The 19718-nt window shown below is 34.1% G+C and overlaps 4 protein-coding genes across 5 annotated transcripts; 2 read left to right on the forward strand and 2 right to left on the reverse strand.

Annotated features, from left to right (window-relative positions):
- Positions 1-3951: 3951 nt before the first annotated feature.
- Positions 3952-4827, reverse strand: LOC140746343 (coiled-coil domain-containing protein 86). Its single transcript, XM_073078454.1, has 2 exons — positions 4512-4827; positions 3952-4330 (listed from the first exon to the last, which is right to left on the reverse strand). The coding sequence occupies exons 1-2, from the start codon at positions 4697-4699 to the stop codon at positions 4030-4032; spliced, it is 489 nt and encodes a 162-aa protein (XP_072934555.1). The 5' UTR covers positions 4700-4827; the 3' UTR covers positions 3952-4029.
- Positions 4828-6908: 2081 nt separating this feature from the next.
- Positions 6909-8637, forward strand: Arpc3A (Actin-related protein 2/3 complex, subunit 3A). The gene is made up of 5 exons (XM_073078456.1): positions 6909-7095; positions 7167-7343; positions 7633-7828; positions 8015-8076; positions 8361-8637. Exons 1-5 carry the CDS (start codon positions 7090-7092, stop codon positions 8454-8456), a joined length of 537 nt encoding a protein of 178 aa, XP_072934557.1. The 5' UTR covers positions 6909-7089; the 3' UTR covers positions 8457-8637.
- On the reverse strand, positions 8472-11825 carry Arc42 (Activator-recruited cofactor subunit 42). The gene is made up of 5 exons (XM_073078455.1): positions 11667-11825; positions 11168-11551; positions 10270-10685; positions 9613-9855; positions 8472-9140 (listed from the first exon to the last, which is right to left on the reverse strand). The coding sequence occupies exons 1-5, from the start codon at positions 11701-11703 to the stop codon at positions 8997-8999; spliced, it is 1224 nt and encodes a 407-aa protein (XP_072934556.1). The 5' UTR covers positions 11704-11825; the 3' UTR covers positions 8472-8996.
- An 821-nt stretch (positions 11826-12646) lies between these two features.
- POLDIP2 (DNA polymerase delta interacting protein 2) lies at positions 12647-18576 on the forward strand. Of its 2 annotated transcripts, XM_073078457.1 has the most exons (7): positions 12647-12826; positions 12902-13178; positions 13651-13695; positions 14640-14817; positions 15822-15985; positions 16498-16703; positions 17214-18576. In XM_073078457.1, exons 1-7 carry the CDS (start codon positions 12738-12740, stop codon positions 17329-17331), a joined length of 1077 nt encoding a protein of 358 aa, XP_072934558.1. In that variant the 5' UTR covers positions 12647-12737; the 3' UTR covers positions 17332-18576. The 2 variants fall into 2 exon arrangements, with proteins under 2 accessions (XP_072934558.1, XP_072934559.1); XM_073078458.1 differs by lacking the exon at positions 13651-13695 and having other exon boundaries at positions 12648-12826.
- The last annotated feature ends 1142 nt before the right edge of the window (positions 18577-19718 follow it).

A 19718-nucleotide genomic window follows, 5' to 3' on the forward strand; every position in this document is an offset into this window, starting at 1 on the left:
TAGTACACCATAAGATACAACAAGACTTACTGATGAAAGCCAATAGAATCTGTATTACATTTCCTGAATAATATTATGTTAACTGTGTTCATATCCTAATGAGTAAATTTGTGTTTCATGTAACATGTTAAATAAATAATGAACCACAATAGGATGATCCTAGTTGGTACAACACTTCGTTATGTGAAACCGGTGACCAGGTACTCATAAATGCTGTGAAACTTCTGCCAGTAGTCGCAATGTTGACTTTTTCGAGGGTCACAATAATTTACGTACGTTGAGTAGTTATGAAAAATGTTGTTGTATGTTAAACGAAAGCGTATTACTAAAATTGTATGTACGACACCTGTATGTTCTACGACGTTTTGTAATTAATGTGTGATCAAAGGTAATGATTTTAACGGTATTTAATTTTCCTGTTCATACTCCAATAATTCACTGACCTGCATTTTAGGCTATAAGGTTTCCAGCAGACACGCTAGATAGCATCGGAGATTGACAATTTAGCTGTTTTTCAGAAGTTGGAAGCAGTGAACAAACGCCGCAAAGTTTTGAGCGCTGGTCGTAGCTACTTTTGGACGGTCGATGTAGCACTGAACTGAACGTAAACTACGGAGTCGCTAAAATGCGTCTTTTCGATACCGAACGCAGCAAGTCTACAAAACGTTGTGCAGCATCGCAATCACCAGAAAGCAAAACGCAGATGCTAAAAATAATTTGTCTCCTAGGCCTTAGGGCTGTAATACGAATTGATGTGTTTGTAATAAAATTAACATTATTTTAAAGACAGCGTTAGTGTTATGATTAGGTTACATTTAGTTGATAATTATGTTTTTGTTTTACATTACAATATGTACAACTAATTATGGAAAGGAAAGTTACAGGACAAGGTGTAACTTAAAGAGTTTTGATTAAACTAAGGATGAAAACCAGTGCACAACTTTCTTGAATTATTTTAATAATGTATTGCCTGTAATCCATGTTGGGTAGCTCTTTCAGCCGTGGCTCTTTAGCGGACTAAGAGGGGGGGGGGGGGGGGTCGGAAGTGGCGGTCGAAATCTTGTGTATTTGTTGGTGAATAAGTCTATGACACAATTGTAATTTTGTAAAATCAAATCAACTTTCTACATTGAGGACCTCCATTAGCTTACCTTAGTCCGCCGCTACCGTGGCCCGGAACTATACTCCATTAAATACTCATATAGCAATTTGAAAAACACCGCCTTTTATCTTTTATAGTGAAGGTATCAACTTAATATTTTACAAGTTTACTTATTTTTGTGTGTAATCAGTAAATGTTTGAAGATTTTTTGGTGAAACGTTTTATACTTCTGTCTCCCGTTAAAGCTAATTTCCAAAGGAAGGGTTGGTAATAGGGATAGGGATATTTTCTACAACGGACTATATTTATGTCACTTCCTTTGCTGTAATAAAGCAACACACGCGTATGATTCTGACATTTTGTAATAGGTGCCAAAACCCTTATACAAGTTTCATTGATTATTTTTATATGTTTCCCTTGAGATATATGTTCTACTCCCTATGTCCAATTTAATCTATTTAACATATGTTGATAATGTAGACATACACTCTCAGGGGCATTTTTATATTGTATATCAAACTCAACGCAGCCTATTTTTAACCGACTTCATTATTATTTCTAATTAAAGTTAGCTATTTTTCAATTTGCGAATATGCTTCTCACCATCTTATTGTATTGATAAATAATAGAAGACATTAAATTTTAAAGTTAGCCATACTTTGTAGATGAATCTCATTAGCGAATAAATGTATCTTTGGCATCTGTTATCGCCAATATATGTACCTCGTTTGTTTCTGCACGTCTTGCTAAATACGCGTTTTGTTAGTTCTAAGGTGTATTTTGAGTTGTACGATCAAACTTTGTTATCACTGCCTTGGACTGATGTTTTCAATAAAGATTTTTTCTATGCGTTAAAAGAAGTATTATAGACAAAAATTAATTATAAAAATATAGTCTAGATTTGAACTTAGGCTAACTATTGTTGTTATTATTATAACAACTGTATTGTTGTTGTAAATTATTTGATTGAATTTAAATGAGAACGTTAAATATATTATGTAGTGTTAAGCATCATAAGTAAGTGTATTTGGTATGAGTGATATGAGTTTATAGAATTTTTTATTGATTTTCGATACCTACTTTTTTATACTTTATAGTTGTTATTGCTAAGTTTAGTACGCAAAGATAAATTTAAACTTAACATTATGCAGTATTTTGTTGACATACGAAGATTTCTTGAGGCTTATATTTTATGCAAAATATTTTGGAAACTGGGGAAGTTCCCGCTATAATGTAATGGTTTTGTGAATTTTCAATTCATAAATGAAAATGAGTAAAATTAGGGATACAATTGTAAATATACCAGTATTGTAAATTTCAATAAATGTTGCGATTGGCTGAAGCTTATTACAATTGTATGTTTTAATAGAATAAATAAATTACGACATTATATTATCATCTTGCAATGTATATGTATTGCTGGAAACATTTCAAACAATTTATTTTAATTAAATGTTTATACTCGAAATGATGAAATTTATATACAACATACACTTAGTGCCACAATGTCGAAATCGATATTCCTTTATAAACTTTATTTATTAAAAACAGAGATAGATTTTTGTGGCACTCAATCTGGTATTTGCTAAATTTCATACTGAATTTTGTTTTTATACTAGGAAATAACTAAACATTTACATCTATGAATATTCACTTTAATTTTATTACGAAGATCAATAACATCTTAAACACTAATACCAAAATTAATTTGTAAAAATTTCTCATTAAATTTGTCAATTTAATCTTGTAAGTAAACTTTTTTTGAAAAGATATATAAAATGTGAACAATTTTTCAAAGTTTAATGTACATAAATTGATGTTATGTAATTAAAATTACTGTCATAATGTCTCACCACAAGTTGTAAATATTGCCCCCACATGACATTCTACTTATTCACGAATATTAAGTGCATTTAATATTTTTATATGTATGTGTGAAATGTGGTAACAATACTTAATAAAAATATTAGATGAAGTATTTCGTATTTTTATTTCTTAGTACAACATTACCCATTTTTTCTGGTACTTTCTTCTTAATTTTCAATTCATGAAAATAAGAAATATTATTGTTAAATACTTTCCATTATGACACGGATATTTCTTATGTGCATGTGTATGTCACTGAACTCCTTCTAAACGACTGGACTGATTTCGATGAAATTTGTTGCGTGTGTTCAAGAGGACTTGATAATGGTTTAGATTCACAATTTAGTCCGTGGGAAAAGGTTTTTTTAATTAATTTTTAATTCGTAAGTAGTTATAGAATCGGAAACTATGCATTTGATCAAGTGACGATCTTTAGCAAAGTTTAGCAAAGTCCAAGAGCCCACGAGTGTTTGGGAGTTGGTAAGACCAATTTTCGACAGATGGCACCACTGTCATTCCAATGCAGGCACAAATTTTCCGTTTTATGTGTCATATTATTTCTTTAAAATGCGGGCGAAGCCGCGGGCACCGCTAGTAGTTCTATAATAACATTAAGTACTGATAAATTAAGACTTGGTAAGGACACATTCATGGAAGAGTTTTCCTATAACTTCTACAAGTAGGTTTCAAGTATTTCACACATACTGATAATTGGTAGGTCAATTAACTAGGAAAATATCACTGTCACATCCATTACTAGTGTAAAGCAGTTCATTTGGTGCCACCTGTCACATACTATGCCACACAAAGTAGGACTGCAGTGACAATTTACCATCGGATTTAAAGACTCCAAGCTGTTTTGCTACTCCAATCTTAATAAAAAATATATAATAAATATTTGATGTGTAATGAGATGATTATGAATTATCAATTAAATTTTATTCAAGATTAAGTTTAGTTGTGACAAAATTATTATGTACAACTTTCATATGATAAATACCTTTTATTTCTAAGTAACGAACATAAAAGTATCAAAAACAGAAAATAAAACTTAAGTTGATTTATTTGCTGCTTTCAACAGCTTTATTAGTGTCCCTTTTTTCTATGAATCTCAACTGTTTCTTCTTCATTCTCTTCAGTTTAGCAGGATTGGTGATAACTTGCACAATCTCTGACTTGCGCTTGTTTTCCTCAGCCCGTTTAATGTTTTCCCGCCTGCGCTCCTTGCGGTTGACTTCTTTCTCTTTTATCTGTTCTGTTAGTTGTTTAGACAATTCTTTCGTTCTTTTTAATTCTAGCCTCAATGCAGTTTTTTTCTGAAAGTCCTGTTTCAAGCCCTTAGTTTTGTTAATTGTTGAAAACCTGAATTTAAAGACTTAATATAAAAAAATGAAGAAGTAAAATAATACTAATTATGTTAATAAAAATCGGAATTCTATATAATACAACAAGTATCAAAAAGGAATTCTTGCTCAAATCATCTGGCAAAATTAAAGTAATGCCATATGCCAAGCTCATAATTATGTATTATGTATATAAATACCTTTCTTTCTTGGATTTCCAGAATCTGCCAGACTTCGGCTTGCCCCGTACATCAGATTCATTATAAGTACTTTTTTTTGGTTTAATCAATATTGGAGCTTCTGACGAGTCTTCTGAATCCACACTGTTTTGACTCTTTTTAATATTGTCTAGTATTGAATTCACTTTATCACTTACTTCCGTAGCCATTCTAAGATATTTATCTTTCTTATTTATAGAACTGAATATATATTTTACTACGTAATTATTTATTTCATATTTCCTAAAAGTTTTAGATAACTTATAGAACACGTTTTTTAGACTTCTGTTGACAATGACAATTCAACAATTGACAATTTGACATTGAGTATTGACAATTAAAATGAAACATCTTGCTTGGTAATAACATTTTTACGGTATAAGAAATGGGTATAATAAAAATAAAATTTAAATTAAATTTACTATATTTTTTTTCATTACTGAAAGAATATCAGAAATAAAGGTTTTTTTTTAAATTGAAAACTAGCCAATTAAACGCGTTTAATTCTGTTAGACGTGATGTATTTTTGGCAGAAGCTAATCAAATTATTCCTCAAATTTACCCTTTTTTATGGCAAGCTTACGATTCACCTTCTAATTTAATTTTTCGGGATAATTTAATTCTTTCTTCTGTAGGTTGTCAACAGGGTGATCCACTTGGCCCTGCAATTTTTAGTTTATCTATACAACCTATAATTTCGGCACTAAATTCAAAATTGAATCTGTGGTATTTAGACGACGGTACACTTGGAGGCGAAGCAATGACAGTTTTTGACGATTTAAAATTTCTAATTCAAAATTTTCAAAATTTAGGTTTAGATTTAAATTTTTCTAAATGTGAGCTTTATATACCAGACTCTTTTCTCGATTTGGAAAAACAAAATATTATTGACAAATTTAAAACTTTGGCTCCAAATATTCAACTTTTAAATAAAGAGTCTCTTCGCCTTTTGGGTTCACCTGTATTAGAAGAGTCTATACCGTTTTTTCTTGATGAACAAATTTCCAGTTTTGAAAATATTTCTTCACGACTTAGCAAAATTAATTCACATGTGGCTTATCATATTATCCGGTTTTGCTTATTTGTTCCAAAATTCACATATTTTTTGAGATGTTCTCCAATTTGGAAACATACGTCTCACCTATTTTTAATAGATTCCTTAATTCAGGATTGTTTAGTTAAAATTCTAAATTGCTCTTTAAATGAAAATTCCTGGTGCCAAGCTTCTTTGCCAATTCGGTATGGGGGTCTTGGTATTAGGAAAATTTCTTCTATTGCATTGCCAGCTTTTTTGTCTTCTGCACACAGTACAAAATTATTATTTCAGAAACTAACTCTTTCCTCTTTAGGTCTTTCGGAAATATCTTACTGTGCAGAAGCCAAGGAATCTTGGTTAGCAGTTTGTTCTGGCGAATCACTTCCGGAATCCTTAAGTTCTCAAAGGCAATGGGACGAGCCACTCTGTAACCATGTTCATTCTGAGCTTTTAAATAAAAGTCAAAATCCAGTCGAGCGAGCTCGTCTCCTTGCAGTTTCTGTTCGAGAATCGGGATATTGGTTGCAAGCACTTCCCTCTGCTAATTTAGGAACGCTTTTGGACAATACTTCTTTTTCTACAGCAGTGGGCCTTCGACTAGGTACTTTTTTAAATCATCCACATTGTTGCCCTTGTGGAGCTCAAGTCGACCGTTTGGGCCTCCACGGCCTGTCTTGTCAACGCAGCGCCGGTCGTCTATCACGCCACGCGGCTTTAAATGACGTTATCCGGAGGGCTCTTGTCACTGCTAACGTACCGGCTCAATTAGAGCCGAATGGTTTAGTACGTAGTGATGGCAAGAAGCCTGATGGTTTAACCCTTATTCCTTGGAAGAATGGAAGGTGTCTTGTGTGGGACGCTACTTGCGTGGACACACTGGCACCTTCTCATATTCACATATCTTCCAGGGCAGCCGGTGTCGTGGCGACCGACGCTGAAATTCGCAAGTTGCAGAAATATGCAGATCTTATTAAAGACTACATATTTCTGCCATTTGGTGTTGAAACATTGGGGCCGTGGGGTTCCAATGCTAGATTATTTTTTAAGCATCTGTCCAAACGGTTGATAGAGTCAACGAATGACCAGAGAGCTGGCACATACCTCGGACAGCGAATTAGCCTCGCTATCCAACGAGGGAATGTTGCCAGCATTCTGGGAACTCATCCCAGGGACAGCAATTTAGATGTAGCTTTTTATATTTAATTTAAAATAAAGTTATATTATTACTTATTATTTTTTTATATTACTTTAATTTATTTTAGTTAAAACATTTAAGTGCCATAGATTAACAACAATACAGAAAATAGTAAGATGATGGTCTAATAGAGATGTCAAAAATGACAGTTGATGATTTCCTGAGTGTGAGCGAATTTTGTGTATGATTCACGTACACATACGCGATAACATTTAATTTCGGTATTTTCAATTCTATTTTCCCGTATAATTGAACCACACTAAATTAGTGAATATTTTCAAATATTAAGGATTATATCTGGGGCGTGTCTTCATCAAGTGCTTAAAAGAATGCCGGTAAATTAATCATAACTTACGAGTTAATATTTCTGATAGTGGACTTTTATTAATATTATGTATGTTATTAGGCCTACCATTCTACGTTGGTGGAGAATACCAAGTCAGTGGGCAACTTGGCGTTGTTGCCTATTCGGACAACATACAGGGGACCCGCTCCAATAAGTCCTAAAATTGAACTGGATATTATTGACGAGGCGCTCAACTACTTTAAGGCTAATGTGTTCTTCAGATTCTATGAGATTAAGGTACGTAATCGTAGAGAAACTTTGTAATAGATCCACAATTTTAAATGCAGTTCTTTGACTGCAGACATAAGATGTGTGCTTCAAATAATTTGTGTATATTGTAGATTGTAAAAGTGCTATAAGTTAGTAAGACCATAGTAGTTGTTAACAATGTTACAGTTCCTTACCATCATATTGCATATTAATGTAACAATTGAGAGTTTAATTTTACAATAGAGTATTATTCAGCTGTATACTGCTGTATTCAGTGGATTATTTTGGTTTTAATTGCTATATTTTGATTTTACAGTCTGATGCGGACAGAGTTTTGATCTACCTGACGTTGTACATTTCTGAATGCCTGAAAAGGTTGCAGAAGTGTTCCAACAAGAACCAAGGGCAGCAGGAGATGTACATGCTGGCTATATCCAAGTTTGACATCCCTGGAGAGCCAGGGTTCCCACTCAATTCTGTTTATGCTAAGCCATCTAGTCCACAAGAGGCTGGTTGGTACAAAATACATTAATAATACTCAATTTTCTTTATTTTTTTCTAAATTTTTGTATAAAAGCTTAGAAATTATTATGAATATGTTTATCCTCATGTATTTAACTTGTTTATTGACTGTATGCTTTTTTGTTTCTTATCATAAATGAACATAAATGAAAACAAATAAATGATTTATTTCCCAGATTTGATGAGGCAGTACTTGCAACAATTGAGACATGAGACTGGTAACAGAGTGTGTGAAAAGGTATTGTATCAAATTATTTATATTTTTAAATTAGTTTTTAATTAGCTGAATTATATTCAACACTTGTTTAGAATATGAATGCTCATTATTTATCACTCAATTACACTTCAATTTATATAATTAATTTTTATTCATGAATATGAATATGTTGAATATGGGTAATTTTATTTCCATATTATCTTCAATCACTAACATATCATTCACATATGTTAGTGAACATGAATTAGCTATATCAGTGCTTAGTATTTAGTAAATTTACAACTAATGTTTTGTATATTATACAGGTATTTGCCACAGAAGATGGGAAACCAAGTAAATGGTGGCTCTGCTTTGCAAAGAGGAAATTCATGGACAAGTCACTCTCCGGGCCGGGCCAGTGAATCAAATCCTTTAAGTATTAAATAAGCATTTATTTGTTAATTTTAAATTGTGTAAAATCTTCCAAATACTATACTTCTCTTAAAATATAATGTATATTTCACATTTCTGCATACATAAAATTGATTTTTATCATACAATTTATAAGGAATAACCTTCATTAATAAAATATAATATACATTACTCCTGTTTTTTTGTACATAATCAAGAAGTTTTATAAAATATCTATGTCAGACATCTGAGGCAGTGATGGCAATTTACTTAATAATGACCTATTTGAGCTACCATACAATAAATATAACTACATAATATGATACATAAAGATTTTTATAACAAAAAATAAAGTTATTGTTACATAAGACATACAAGTACAGAATATAAATGGTTTTCCTATTATTTTCACCACCTGCCAGGGATTTAAACATTAATTTTTTATTTTAAATTTATACATGGCATCCAAAAGTATGAGTATTATTAAAAAACACTGAAGTTTGTAGTCTTATGTTTCTATCATCATAATATGACAACAGGTTTTCTTAACACTACACACCATATTCTTTGATGATCTGTCCAGCAATAACAAGCCGCTGTATTTCTGATGTGCCTTCGTAGATCTCTGTGATCCTTGCATCGCGGTAATGGCGCTCAGCTGGCATGTCAGACACATACCCCATACCTCCTAGGATCTACACATTGAAATATAACACTCATTTAAATAAATCGAACAGATAATAACAAGCATACAAAGGAAATAATGGGAATGACATTTCTTGACAGACTCAACTTGGTTATTTTAAGATCTACTAGGTTTGTGAGACAAGCTTTTAAAAAATTATCACTTCAAGTAGTTAATGTGCAGTCCACATGATAGTGAGCAATTGCCACCCATGGATGATTATAATCAACTGCATATAGAATTCGATTTGCAAGGGCAGCCAGGTGCTTTGCTACCCCATTGAAATAAGTTGGAAAGCTGCATAGATGTATTACCTTAAAATGTCATTGGAATGCTGCATTTAAATGTCATTCCTGTATTGTGGTATGAAGGGTGTGGCTTACCACATACCTACAGATTTTTTATACACTTTTGTTAAATGTCAAAAATAGGTGGTTATGTCTCCAGAATCATACCATGAAGTCTACCAATCAAATATCTACCTGTATACATTGATGAGACAAAAATGTAGCAGCTTCGGACGCTGCTAATTTGGCCATAGCTGCTTCTTTTGTAAATGGTTTCTTGTTGTCCTTGAGTGAAGCTGCCCTCCATGTCAGCAGCCTAGCTGACTCCAGCTGCAAAGCCATGTCTGCGAGCTTGTTTTGAATAGACTGCAGCTTCATTATTGGCTTGCCAAATGCCATTCTTTTAGATGCATATTCCACAGCTACATCTAATGATGCCTGAAATTATTAAAACATTAAATTTTAGAGTGTATTCATTTTTACAACATATTATGAATTCAAATAAATAAATGCAAAGTGCATGGATGTAAAACCCGTTAATACATATAATTATTGACATGCTATTTATATAATAATAACCAATGTTATTTCTTTTACATTTGTAGAATCTTTAAATAAATGTGAACTTGCATAGGCTGTCATGGATAACTTTATAGGCATATATTATTGATTTAAATATAATTGATTTATTTTGAAAATCCAACATCAGCAGTCCTGTGCACTACGGTGCAGTGCATGAAGGATGCATTTGATTTATCTTGCACTTGAATCAAGCTACAAATTATGGCTTATTAATTCACATCTGTAATTGTGGTTCTCTAACAAATGATTGGAATTAAAAGTGAGTGTTACCTGTGCGATGCCAAGTGCCTGAGATGCAATTCCAATTCTCCCAGCATCCAATGTCATCATGGCAATCTTGAACCCAAAGCCTGGTTCACCCAAAATATTCTCCTTGGGTACTTCACAGTCTTCAAATATTAGTGAGCATGTTGATGACCCTCGTATACCTAATTTATCTTCTTTTTTGCCTAGTTCGAGACCTTTAGTCGGTTTTGGGACTATAATAGCTGATATTCCCTTGTGTTTTAAACTTTTATCAGTGGTTGCAAAGACAACAGATGCCTTGCTCTCATATCCATTGGTAATCCAACACTTTGTGCCATTGAGTATCCATTTGCCACCAGCATCCTTGGCAGTGGTTGAAGCAGCCCCGGCATCAGAACCATTTCCAGGTTCAGATAGTGCGAAACATCCAACACTCTCCCCTAAAATCACCATGTGAAGGATAAAGGAAGATAACAGCTTCCATCATCAGCAACCAGAACCACAAAAATGTATTATAAATCTCCAGCTAACAAGCAACAAGCTCCAAATAACAAGCAAATTTTATGTAAGCAGTTTCTTTGAGGTGCAGTAAACTTAATGTTATTTGATAGTACTAAGAAGGAAGTAGATAACCAGATCACAGATGCAGGATAGAGGATTGGACTAACTGGTATAACCTAGGGTAGGCCTAGGTCATGTAATGGACCTGAAAAGGTTGATGGGTGGATGGATCTTCCTAACAAAAATAATATTATTTTCAGACATATTTATTTTCATTCAGGTTGGCTGTTGATAAAGATAAGAAGTGGTATTTGTGGAAGCAAGGGTCAAGTTTATTGCATTGTAGATAAATAAAAGCAAGTCATTACCTAAATCTGATCTAAAGTCTGATAAAAAATCAAAGATAAATTTTATTACAAACCACTACAAAAAGGTGTGACAAAGTTCTCCTTCTGCTTGTCAGTGCCCCAGTGTTGCACAGGACCCAGATACAAGGAGTTGTTCACTGACATGATCACACCAGCGGAGGCACAACCCCTGGATATCTCCTCCAAAGCTATAGCATAGGCCAGGTAGTCCAGCCCAGCGCCACCTTGCTCTTCAGGAACTGCTATCGCCATTAACCCAAGTTCACCCATCTTTTTAATGGCATCTCCCGGGTACAAATGTTCCCGGTCATATTTAGCAGCGTTGGGCTTCAATTCCCCCTCCGCGAAGTCACGGCAAGTTTTATATAGCATCTGGTACGTATCTGGTAATGAGGATAGAGAAGCTATGCATCTTGAGTTTCGCGTTGTTGTAGATACTGTAAAAATATGTGGTCTTATATTATGTTCTTAAATTTTAGGATGTTTTATTTACTAATTAACAGGCGTTTTAAGAGTATTCGTTGGATAATTCGTGTTTTTCTGTAAACTTACCGAAAACTTGTATGGGTTTAAGTAAATAGTTCAACATTTTGAGAAATTAAAAATCAAGTAATTAATAAAAAAAAATAACAAAAACAAAATAAACGGGTACTTTGAACCCTGTTCCAATCTTGAATTTTTGACAATTTGTATAGGAATATGTCAATTGTCATTTAATTAGTGTCAAAATGTGTATTCCACTTGATACATAAAACGATTACGATATAATATTTCCAATGTATACAACTAAATGTAGTTATTTTACTAAATAATAAACGAATACAATAATCAATGAGTTAAAGTTGTTTTATTACAGCAAAGTAGAGAAATTAAATATAGTGAAATTTATGGTATATTCATAGCATTGCTAGTAATGTGGAATATAAATGATAATGTCAGTGTCATTGTCAAGGTAAAAATGTCAGAAATAGAGTTGCAACCCTTACAATATTAACCGAAATTGCAGAAGATTTGCGGTAACATTTTTTTACCTACAGTATTTATTTATTTATTTATTTAAAAATTTTATTGCATCACCTCTAAAAAGAAATGCACAAAAGGGCAAACATAATGCCTGATGGCATTTTCTACCAGTCAACCCTGGGTGGATGAGGAGAATTTGCAGCAGGTGTTATGTGAAAGTAACAAAGAGCGATAGACAATAATAGAAACAGCAGATATATCTATATGTATTAAAAAAGTAGTATTGTATTAATGTTTTTGTCATTTAAAAACAAAGTTTGACAAACTTATTCCAAAGTATGTAAACGTACCGAAAGAAAACAAACATGATAATTAATCTGACGGCTAATAAAATAAAATGTAACGAGTAAAGACACAGCCAATATTGTCGTAATGTTCAAATTTAAATATTATTATAACTTTTTTAATACTTTTTTTAATGTTTTAATATTTGTTTTCGTATTTTAAAAATGTAATCAAAGAGTAATCACATTCGTAAACGTATGTTTCAGTTTTGATAATGGCAACATTTAATTTTGCAACCGTCAACTGTCACATCTGTCAAACAAAACGTAAAAACTTATTGATAATACGAAAAAAATATTATTTTACAATGATAAAATGGAGATATTGTTGAGATTTGTGCCTACAAATCCATTAAGGCTAACAGCATCTAGAATTATTTTAACAAATGTAGCTCATTACACTAGGTAAGTGCGTAATATTTGCGTTCTGTTGATGTAACGTTACGTATATAACCTTTAAAATTTGCATTGTTCTTGCAGATTGGCAGAAGTAGGTAAATTAGAACCGCCAAAAACTTCAGGCAAATACGACACAGGACAGCTTATTTTACACAGAGTATTTGGGTACAGAGGGGTTATATTATTTCCGTGGTTAGCGAGAGTTTACGACAGGGATGCTATTAACAAGAAGGAGAGCTCGGAATCTAACTCGGCAGACTCTTCAGGAGATTCTCTGTCAAATGTCGGCAAAGAAGTTAAGGGAAGAACACATACATTCTACCAGGTCCTCATAGACACAAGAGATGCACCATATATAGTAAGTATCTTTGCACAGGGTCAACTTGACAATGCCACTCCATATTTGTCTTGTTACTTACAAGTTCACATAGCATTCACCTACTTAGAGCATGCCATTGTCACCAAGTTTTTGCTGCAGTTCATGTTAAGAATAATGAATAGCTATCATCCATTATTGATACATTTTTACACCTACAGATGAAAGAGGCCGCATCATACAGATACTATAATATTTCAGAATAAATTCTTCTTAAATTAATACAATATCAATTGAACTATTTCAAAATTTTAGTATTATTATGCATTTATTTTTTTTATTTACAGTTTATTTTTTATCACATTTAATTCTTATTGTTTTGTTCATGATTTTCATTATTACCAATTTCATTGCTTATGTATTTAAATTATATAATTCTGATTTGAAATCAACACTAAATCTAGGTATTTTCGAAGATGTTTTACTTATGATACTAAAAAATAATTTATTGTTGACTGTGCAAACAAACGTCGATATGAGACCCGAGTGGAAGAAAAAGGTACATCATTATAAATGGAATGATATGTGATTATTTAACAATTATTAATCATGTGCTCGTATTAATTGCAAGATTGGCTTTTTATAATCAATTCAATAATACATTACATCTTTCATGAGTTACACATTTAATTAATTCATAACATGATTAACTGTAATTGATCTTGTTGATAAATTAATTGTTTTTGTTTAAAATTATCATTGTTACACTAACTATGAATATGAACAATGTAATTGTGGTATTCTATGAATAAATAGTAGACTGTGTAGAGCATTTGTTAAAACACCATGAATGACTCACGTCATTGTCATCGTTAGAGATCAATGTATATGGTGTTGCTTAGAATTGAGTATTGCTTTTTAGAGATATTTTACATATACTTGATATTTGATATAATCCATGGTGTTATAATAAGACATAACTGTTCTTACATTATTCTCTTTACTTAATAATTTCTTATATATTCTATAAGAATCATATTGGAGTATCCACATATATGTGCTGGTCTTGTTAAGTAATAAATAGTGTGACTAAGATGACTCCGCTACAAACACTGGACTAATATATGTGTCTTGTAGTTGGTATTTAATTCCTGTGAAGAACATGGGTTGTGTAGTACATATGTGTGGATATAGTGACCATACTACATTACTAAAATCTAGTTTTAACTAGTTTAAGGGCGTAACTTTAACATGCATGACAGTACGGTACTGTCACGCGTGTTAAAGTTCGCACGCGTGTCTCACCCGCACACATACTATTGCATCCTATCGTTTCATACGCATACGGGTCTGCGAAAAGACTGCAGTGAGATATTCATGAGCGTGGGTAGGACGCACGCGTGACAAAAAAGCGCCCTAAAATAACATAGAACAAATAAATCATCCACTAAATATAATTTAGTTTGTCTTCCAAATACATTTTGAAAATATATGACTTTTTAGCGGGCACAGACAGAAGCGGTGACATTCCTGGGCAACCAGGAGTCCAGCCGCAGCCTGTACGCGATCCCCGGGCTGGACTACGTGGCGCACGACGACATCATCCCCTACACGTCGGTGGAGCGAGTGCCGCTGCAGCATGAGCTGTTCGATAAGTTCCTCATGCATAACCCTGATAAAGGTAACTTTTGAGGGTTAACCACCATTGCATTACATATATGAATATGCATGTATGTTATATATTGCTGTAGTTGTATTGGCGCTGCCATGTTCCTGTTTGAAGGGTGTGGTAAGGGAGACAGACTTTTCCGAGGCGTTTCAGCTTAGTCCTCAGGGATAGCGGCGCATCTGTGGCCGACCTCAGGGAGGAATATCTAATCCTATCTGGGGTTCATTACAGATGTCCATGGACGGCAGTAGCCACTTACCATCAGGTGGACTGCATGCTTGTCTGCTACTCTTATATTATAAAAAAAAAAGATATATAGATTGCTACATACTCTTACGAGTATCTACTTTACATATTTTGATGAGATTCATTACAAAAGCAGTTCATAAGAAAAAAATTATAATAATAGAGTACAAGTTTATTTAAACTTATAGTCCGAAGCTGATTTTTAATAATGTTTCATTTGTTCTTTAAGTATGATGTAAGTTACTGTGGAGTTCTGGGCTGTACAATACCTGTGATATAATATATTAGTTGTACAGCTTTTGGCCTAAGAGTCCTATGATGCTCTTAATATATAATTATAGACTAAGTACAATGTAACGTGATTAATTTTGGTCTTGGCACATTAATGAATTTTTGTCATATAACTTTCGTGCCAAACACAAAATTTATTAACCAAACTATTAAGAGCAAAGAATAATGACATGAGAAAGTATGTAAAATAAATCAAAATGGGAAAAATACATATTCTTCTCGAAGTTAGAAAATCGTCATTTCAATGGGGTAGTCAAAGGTTACGTATCTCTAATATGAACCAAGTTACAAGGAAATATAGAAATTTATTATCACCCTTAAATGCTGAAGTAAAACATCGTGTAGTAGGTCATATACACCTTAGAGTTCTTAAAAAAAATCTCAAGAATGGGAGCAATCTACTAATTCGCACTTGGTCAGTGCAGCAGTGGCACGGTAACAGTTTAACGTTGAATAAACTGTGTTTTCTAATATTCCAGACCCACCATTCATAGCTCAAGAGACATTACGAGCGTGGCAGAAGAAGAACCACCCGTGGCTGGAGCTCAGCGACGTTCACCGCGAGACCACAGAGGGCGTGCGCGTCACCGTCATCCCCTTCTACATGGGCAGCCGGGAGTCGCAGAACTCTGCTGTCTATTGGGTGAGACTAATCTTTCAATCTATAACAATTTATTAAGTAATGCCTTTCTGCTGAGCCTTGGTCTTTGTTTGTTTTGTCTTTGTCTTAGGTAATGTTGTTGTGATTCTATAAAAAAGTTGAAAATGTTTGTCAAATTTGCATATGATAAAAGTAGTAATTCACGGGTAAAAAAATCGTTACGTGTTTTACAGCTAAAAACTAAGACAGCCAATTATTATATCAATACGAAAAGCTTAGTCAAAAATCTCCAGTATTTTTTAAGTAATCAATAATAGCTACAATAAATAAACAGAAAACAATTATATTTTAACAATCGATTAATCTTCCTCCAGACAACTATATCGGGTCTAAGAGGTGGCTGTTGTAACAGTTAGTTTGAAATTTGTATTTACAAGAATTTTAGAAAACTTCGATAGCGTGATTCAGTCTTGTGGCGCCATCTCTTTTCAAGTTGCGACAAGTGGCTACTTTATACCACTATGTACATTTAGTTGAATTGTGTTTACGTGCAGTGGCGCTACTGCATCCGTCTGGAGAACCTGGGCGCGGCGGCGGTGCAGCTGCGCGAGCGGCACTGGCGCATCTTCTCGCTGAGCGGCACGCTGGAGACGGTGCGCGGGCGCGGCGTGGTCGGCCAGGAGCCGCTGCTGGCGCGCCACGCGCCCGCCTTCCAGTACAGCAGCCACGTCAGCCTGCAGGCGCCCAGCGGACACATGTGGTCAGTGCGCTCCCTATTCGCGAGAATCTTTGAAGGTGGTAGACCTGTTCGTGGTTCGACTTTGGAAGCTCTACGTTAACACCTTTTTGCCGTGCTGTTATCTCCTTGACCGTGTGTAATCGTCTTGAAATTGGATTTTTAACCACTTTGAATGGTCAGTTTATTCAAAATTTTGAACACTTATCAAGAACAGATGACAATTGAAGAATTTAATAATGTTGTCACATTTTTTATCAGAATCATCAGGATTAACGATTTTTAAGGCGATGTTAGAGCGTCTTAGAGAAAGTTAATGGTAAAGTTACTAGATTACAACAATTATTACTTTCTACTTTTTAATTAGATAGCGTGGTTTTAAACATTTATCATGTATAATATCAGTGTAGCGTGATTATGATCTAAGGGAGAGAGAGACATATACCTACGAGTCTTAGCCCTCTGACAAACTTTTTATAAGTTACTTGAACATCTCTAATATGTACTAAATAGTTGACTGTTTACGTTGCGCAGGGGTACGTTCCGCATGGAGCGCGAGGACGGCTACACGTTCGACTGTCGCATCCCGCCCTTCTCGCTGGAGAGCAAGCCCGACGACGCCGCGCCCGCGCCACCCTCCGCCGCCGCCTGACAGCCCGCGCCCGCACTGTGAGCCGCACACACGTGCCCGCGGCGACTACGTAGCTGCTAGACACGGCTATACACGTGCCTGCCCCGTCTACATAGCTGCTACACACGGCTACACGCCTGCCGGTAGCGGCTACATAGCTACTACATGCGGGTGCACATCCGGCAGCCACGGCTACATAGCTGCTAGACCCGGCTACACACGTGCCCGCCATGGATACACGTCTGCCGGTTGCCGCTACATATAGTCTGATTCATATTTAGGTGTCCAAAATGTAAACAAATAAATGTCGTTGTCAAAATACGATTACAGGTATTGTAAACCCTAAAAAAATAAAAAGAAACAAAAACATTCACAAACTCAACAAAAAACAAATACTTAATAATTACACACAATGTAACAAACGCGCTATGAAAACGAAAAAACATTCATGTTCGACCGCGATCACGAAGATGAATAAAAAAATACGTAAAAAAACAATGACATCAATTACGAAACTTAAAAATGGCGGCACAAAAAATGTTTTGGATCCCGATTGTGTTACCATTATCACATTTTAATTTTGTGACATGAGTTTTTTTATTATTATTACTGTATGAAACGAAATTGAGTTAATATAAATATTGGAAAATGTAAATTGATCTTAATTTATTTAGATTATTATTTTATTATCGTTGTATTAATTTAATATCGTCAAAAATAAGAAACTACCACTTGAAACGTATTTTCTTGATCAACACCTTTGTTTACATTTTGGACACCTAATTATGAATCGGACTATAGTTGCTACACATCTGGCGGCGACGGCCACTCACACCTGAGCCACGGCTACAAACACATCCAGTATTAGCTACATACTCGCCGGTTGAGCCAAGCACCTGACGTCTCCTTTCGATAGAAGTTTTTTTCCATTGTTTCCTTGGCCCCGTAGAATGTAATATGATTTGGCCGGATGGATGGAACAAACAGTTTAAAATCATTTCCTCGTGTCATCGTGTAGCGTGCAATGCAGTGGGTGTGGTCGCCACGCGGCAGTCTATAGAACATTACGGTGTGACTAGTCTACAGTAAATAGACGTCGCTAGATAATTGTTATATTGTTTACGATTATGATAGAAGTTGATATTATTTATTTATGTGTCCCCAAATTGCATGTCGTTCTTGCATCCACGTAAGTTCATCGAAATTATTTTAGCTCTTTTTTATTTAAACCCCTAGATCTGTAATAAATTACAGTATTCTGTTTAATATGTCGTTTCATTTCTGGGATCTGAATAAAACTATATCTGTCTATTTCCTAAGGTTAATTTATTGGGAATTTCACTATTATGATGTAATAAAACGTTGGCATTGCACCGTCACAAATTAAGCTGTACAACTCTTATTTGTACATCACATGTTTATTTTAAATAAGATCAATAATATGTATTATGCTAAACTACTACATAAATATTAACAATTAAGATGGATTCCATTATTTGCAAAGTAACCTTCACCGTTGTTGTTGAATCTTTCTCTGAACATGCGAATAGCGCAAGCTTATTGGATGGCCACACTTGGCCGAATAACAGCTTATATATAAATAAAAATTCTGGGATCGAATAATGTATGCAAATATAATTCTCGACAAAATTTGTCTGTGGTGATACAATATAGTAGGCATTAATTTAAATTCATTATCTACTTTAGTCCTAATACTATTTTATTGCCCGGCTCAAGCGACAAGTTTCGTTCGCCTCAAGCACAACCTAGGTCTATTCAAGTAAGTACAATATCATAACATTCAAAATACATAGTCAATCTTGTCTAACAATACCTGCTATAACCACAATCTGAATATCTTATGTGATACGAAAGGCACTTATTATCTCTTTGGTAAAACAACATGCACTTATGCATCCTAGTATTGATCACATTATAAACTTCATAATAATATTTACATATTCATTCTTACTGTGCGCTGTATCAATATTAGTGTTGCCAGGTTCCCATTATACACTATCGGGATAGGTAATTAGTGAAATCTGTAGAAGTTAAAAAACATCACTCCGAAAAAAAACAACCATATATCATTTAAATATACATTATTGTAATTTGTATTATGTTATTAGTGTTAGTTTGAATATTGTCAAAAAATGTTGCACTTATGCATTGTGTCAAAAAGCTGAACAATTTCAGAACTCAAAAAAATAACTATGAACCTTAATCATTGAACATTAAATTTTTAAGACGTACGAATTTGAGAACATCTGGCAACACTAACCAAACCCTTTATACTGACCGCCAAACATTTTATAATTTAATTAACAACTTCATTATAAGACGCAGAATTAACTAGTTATTGCATATCTCATATAACAATTAATTGGACCATTGCTTTCGGCAATTAC

This window comes from Epargyreus clarus, unplaced genomic scaffold, assembly GCF_041222505.1.
Source record: "Epargyreus clarus isolate Ecla_fem2 unplaced genomic scaffold, WU_Ecla_fem_2.2 ptg000012l, whole genome shotgun sequence".
Lineage (NCBI taxonomy): Eukaryota > Metazoa > Arthropoda > Insecta > Lepidoptera > Hesperiidae > Epargyreus > Epargyreus clarus.

Excerpts from the sequence above, each read along its gene's own strand:
- Arc42 (XM_073078455.1), bottom strand. The coding sequence starts at position 11,703 with ATGTTGAACTATTTACTTAAACCCATACAAGTTTTCG. Across the intron at positions 11,552-11,666 it reads TAAACCCATACAAGTTTTCG|TATCTACAACAACGCGAAAC; the intron begins GTAAGTTTACAG and ends ATATTTTTACAG. Across the intron at positions 10,686-11,167 it reads TGTCACACCTTTTTGTAGTG|GGGAGAGTGTTGGATGTTTC; the intron begins GTTTGTAATAAA and ends TGGTGATTTTAG.
- POLDIP2 (XM_073078457.1), top strand. The coding sequence starts at position 12,738 with ATGGAGATATTGTTGAGATTTGTGCCTACAAATCCATTAAGGCTAACA. Across the intron at positions 12,827-12,901 it reads AATGTAGCTCATTACACTAG|ATTGGCAGAAGTAGGTAAAT; the intron begins GTAAGTGCGTAA and ends TTGTTCTTGCAG. Across the intron at positions 14,818-15,821 it reads CATGCATAACCCTGATAAAG|ACCCACCATTCATAGCTCAA; the intron begins GTAACTTTTGAG and ends CTAATATTCCAG.
- LOC140746343 (XM_073078454.1), bottom strand. The coding sequence starts at position 4,699 with ATGGCTACGGAAGTAAGTGATAAAGTGAATTCAATACTAGACAATATT. Across the intron at positions 4,331-4,511 it reads TGGAAATCCAAGAAAGAAAG|GTTTTCAACAATTAACAAAA; the intron begins GTATTTATATAC and ends CTTTAAATTCAG.
- Arpc3A (XM_073078456.1), top strand. Across the intron at positions 7,344-7,632 it reads TCAGATTCTATGAGATTAAG|TCTGATGCGGACAGAGTTTT; the intron begins GTACGTAATCGT and ends TTGATTTTACAG. Across the intron at positions 8,077-8,360 it reads GTAACAGAGTGTGTGAAAAG|GTATTTGCCACAGAAGATGG; the intron begins GTATTGTATCAA and ends TATATTATACAG.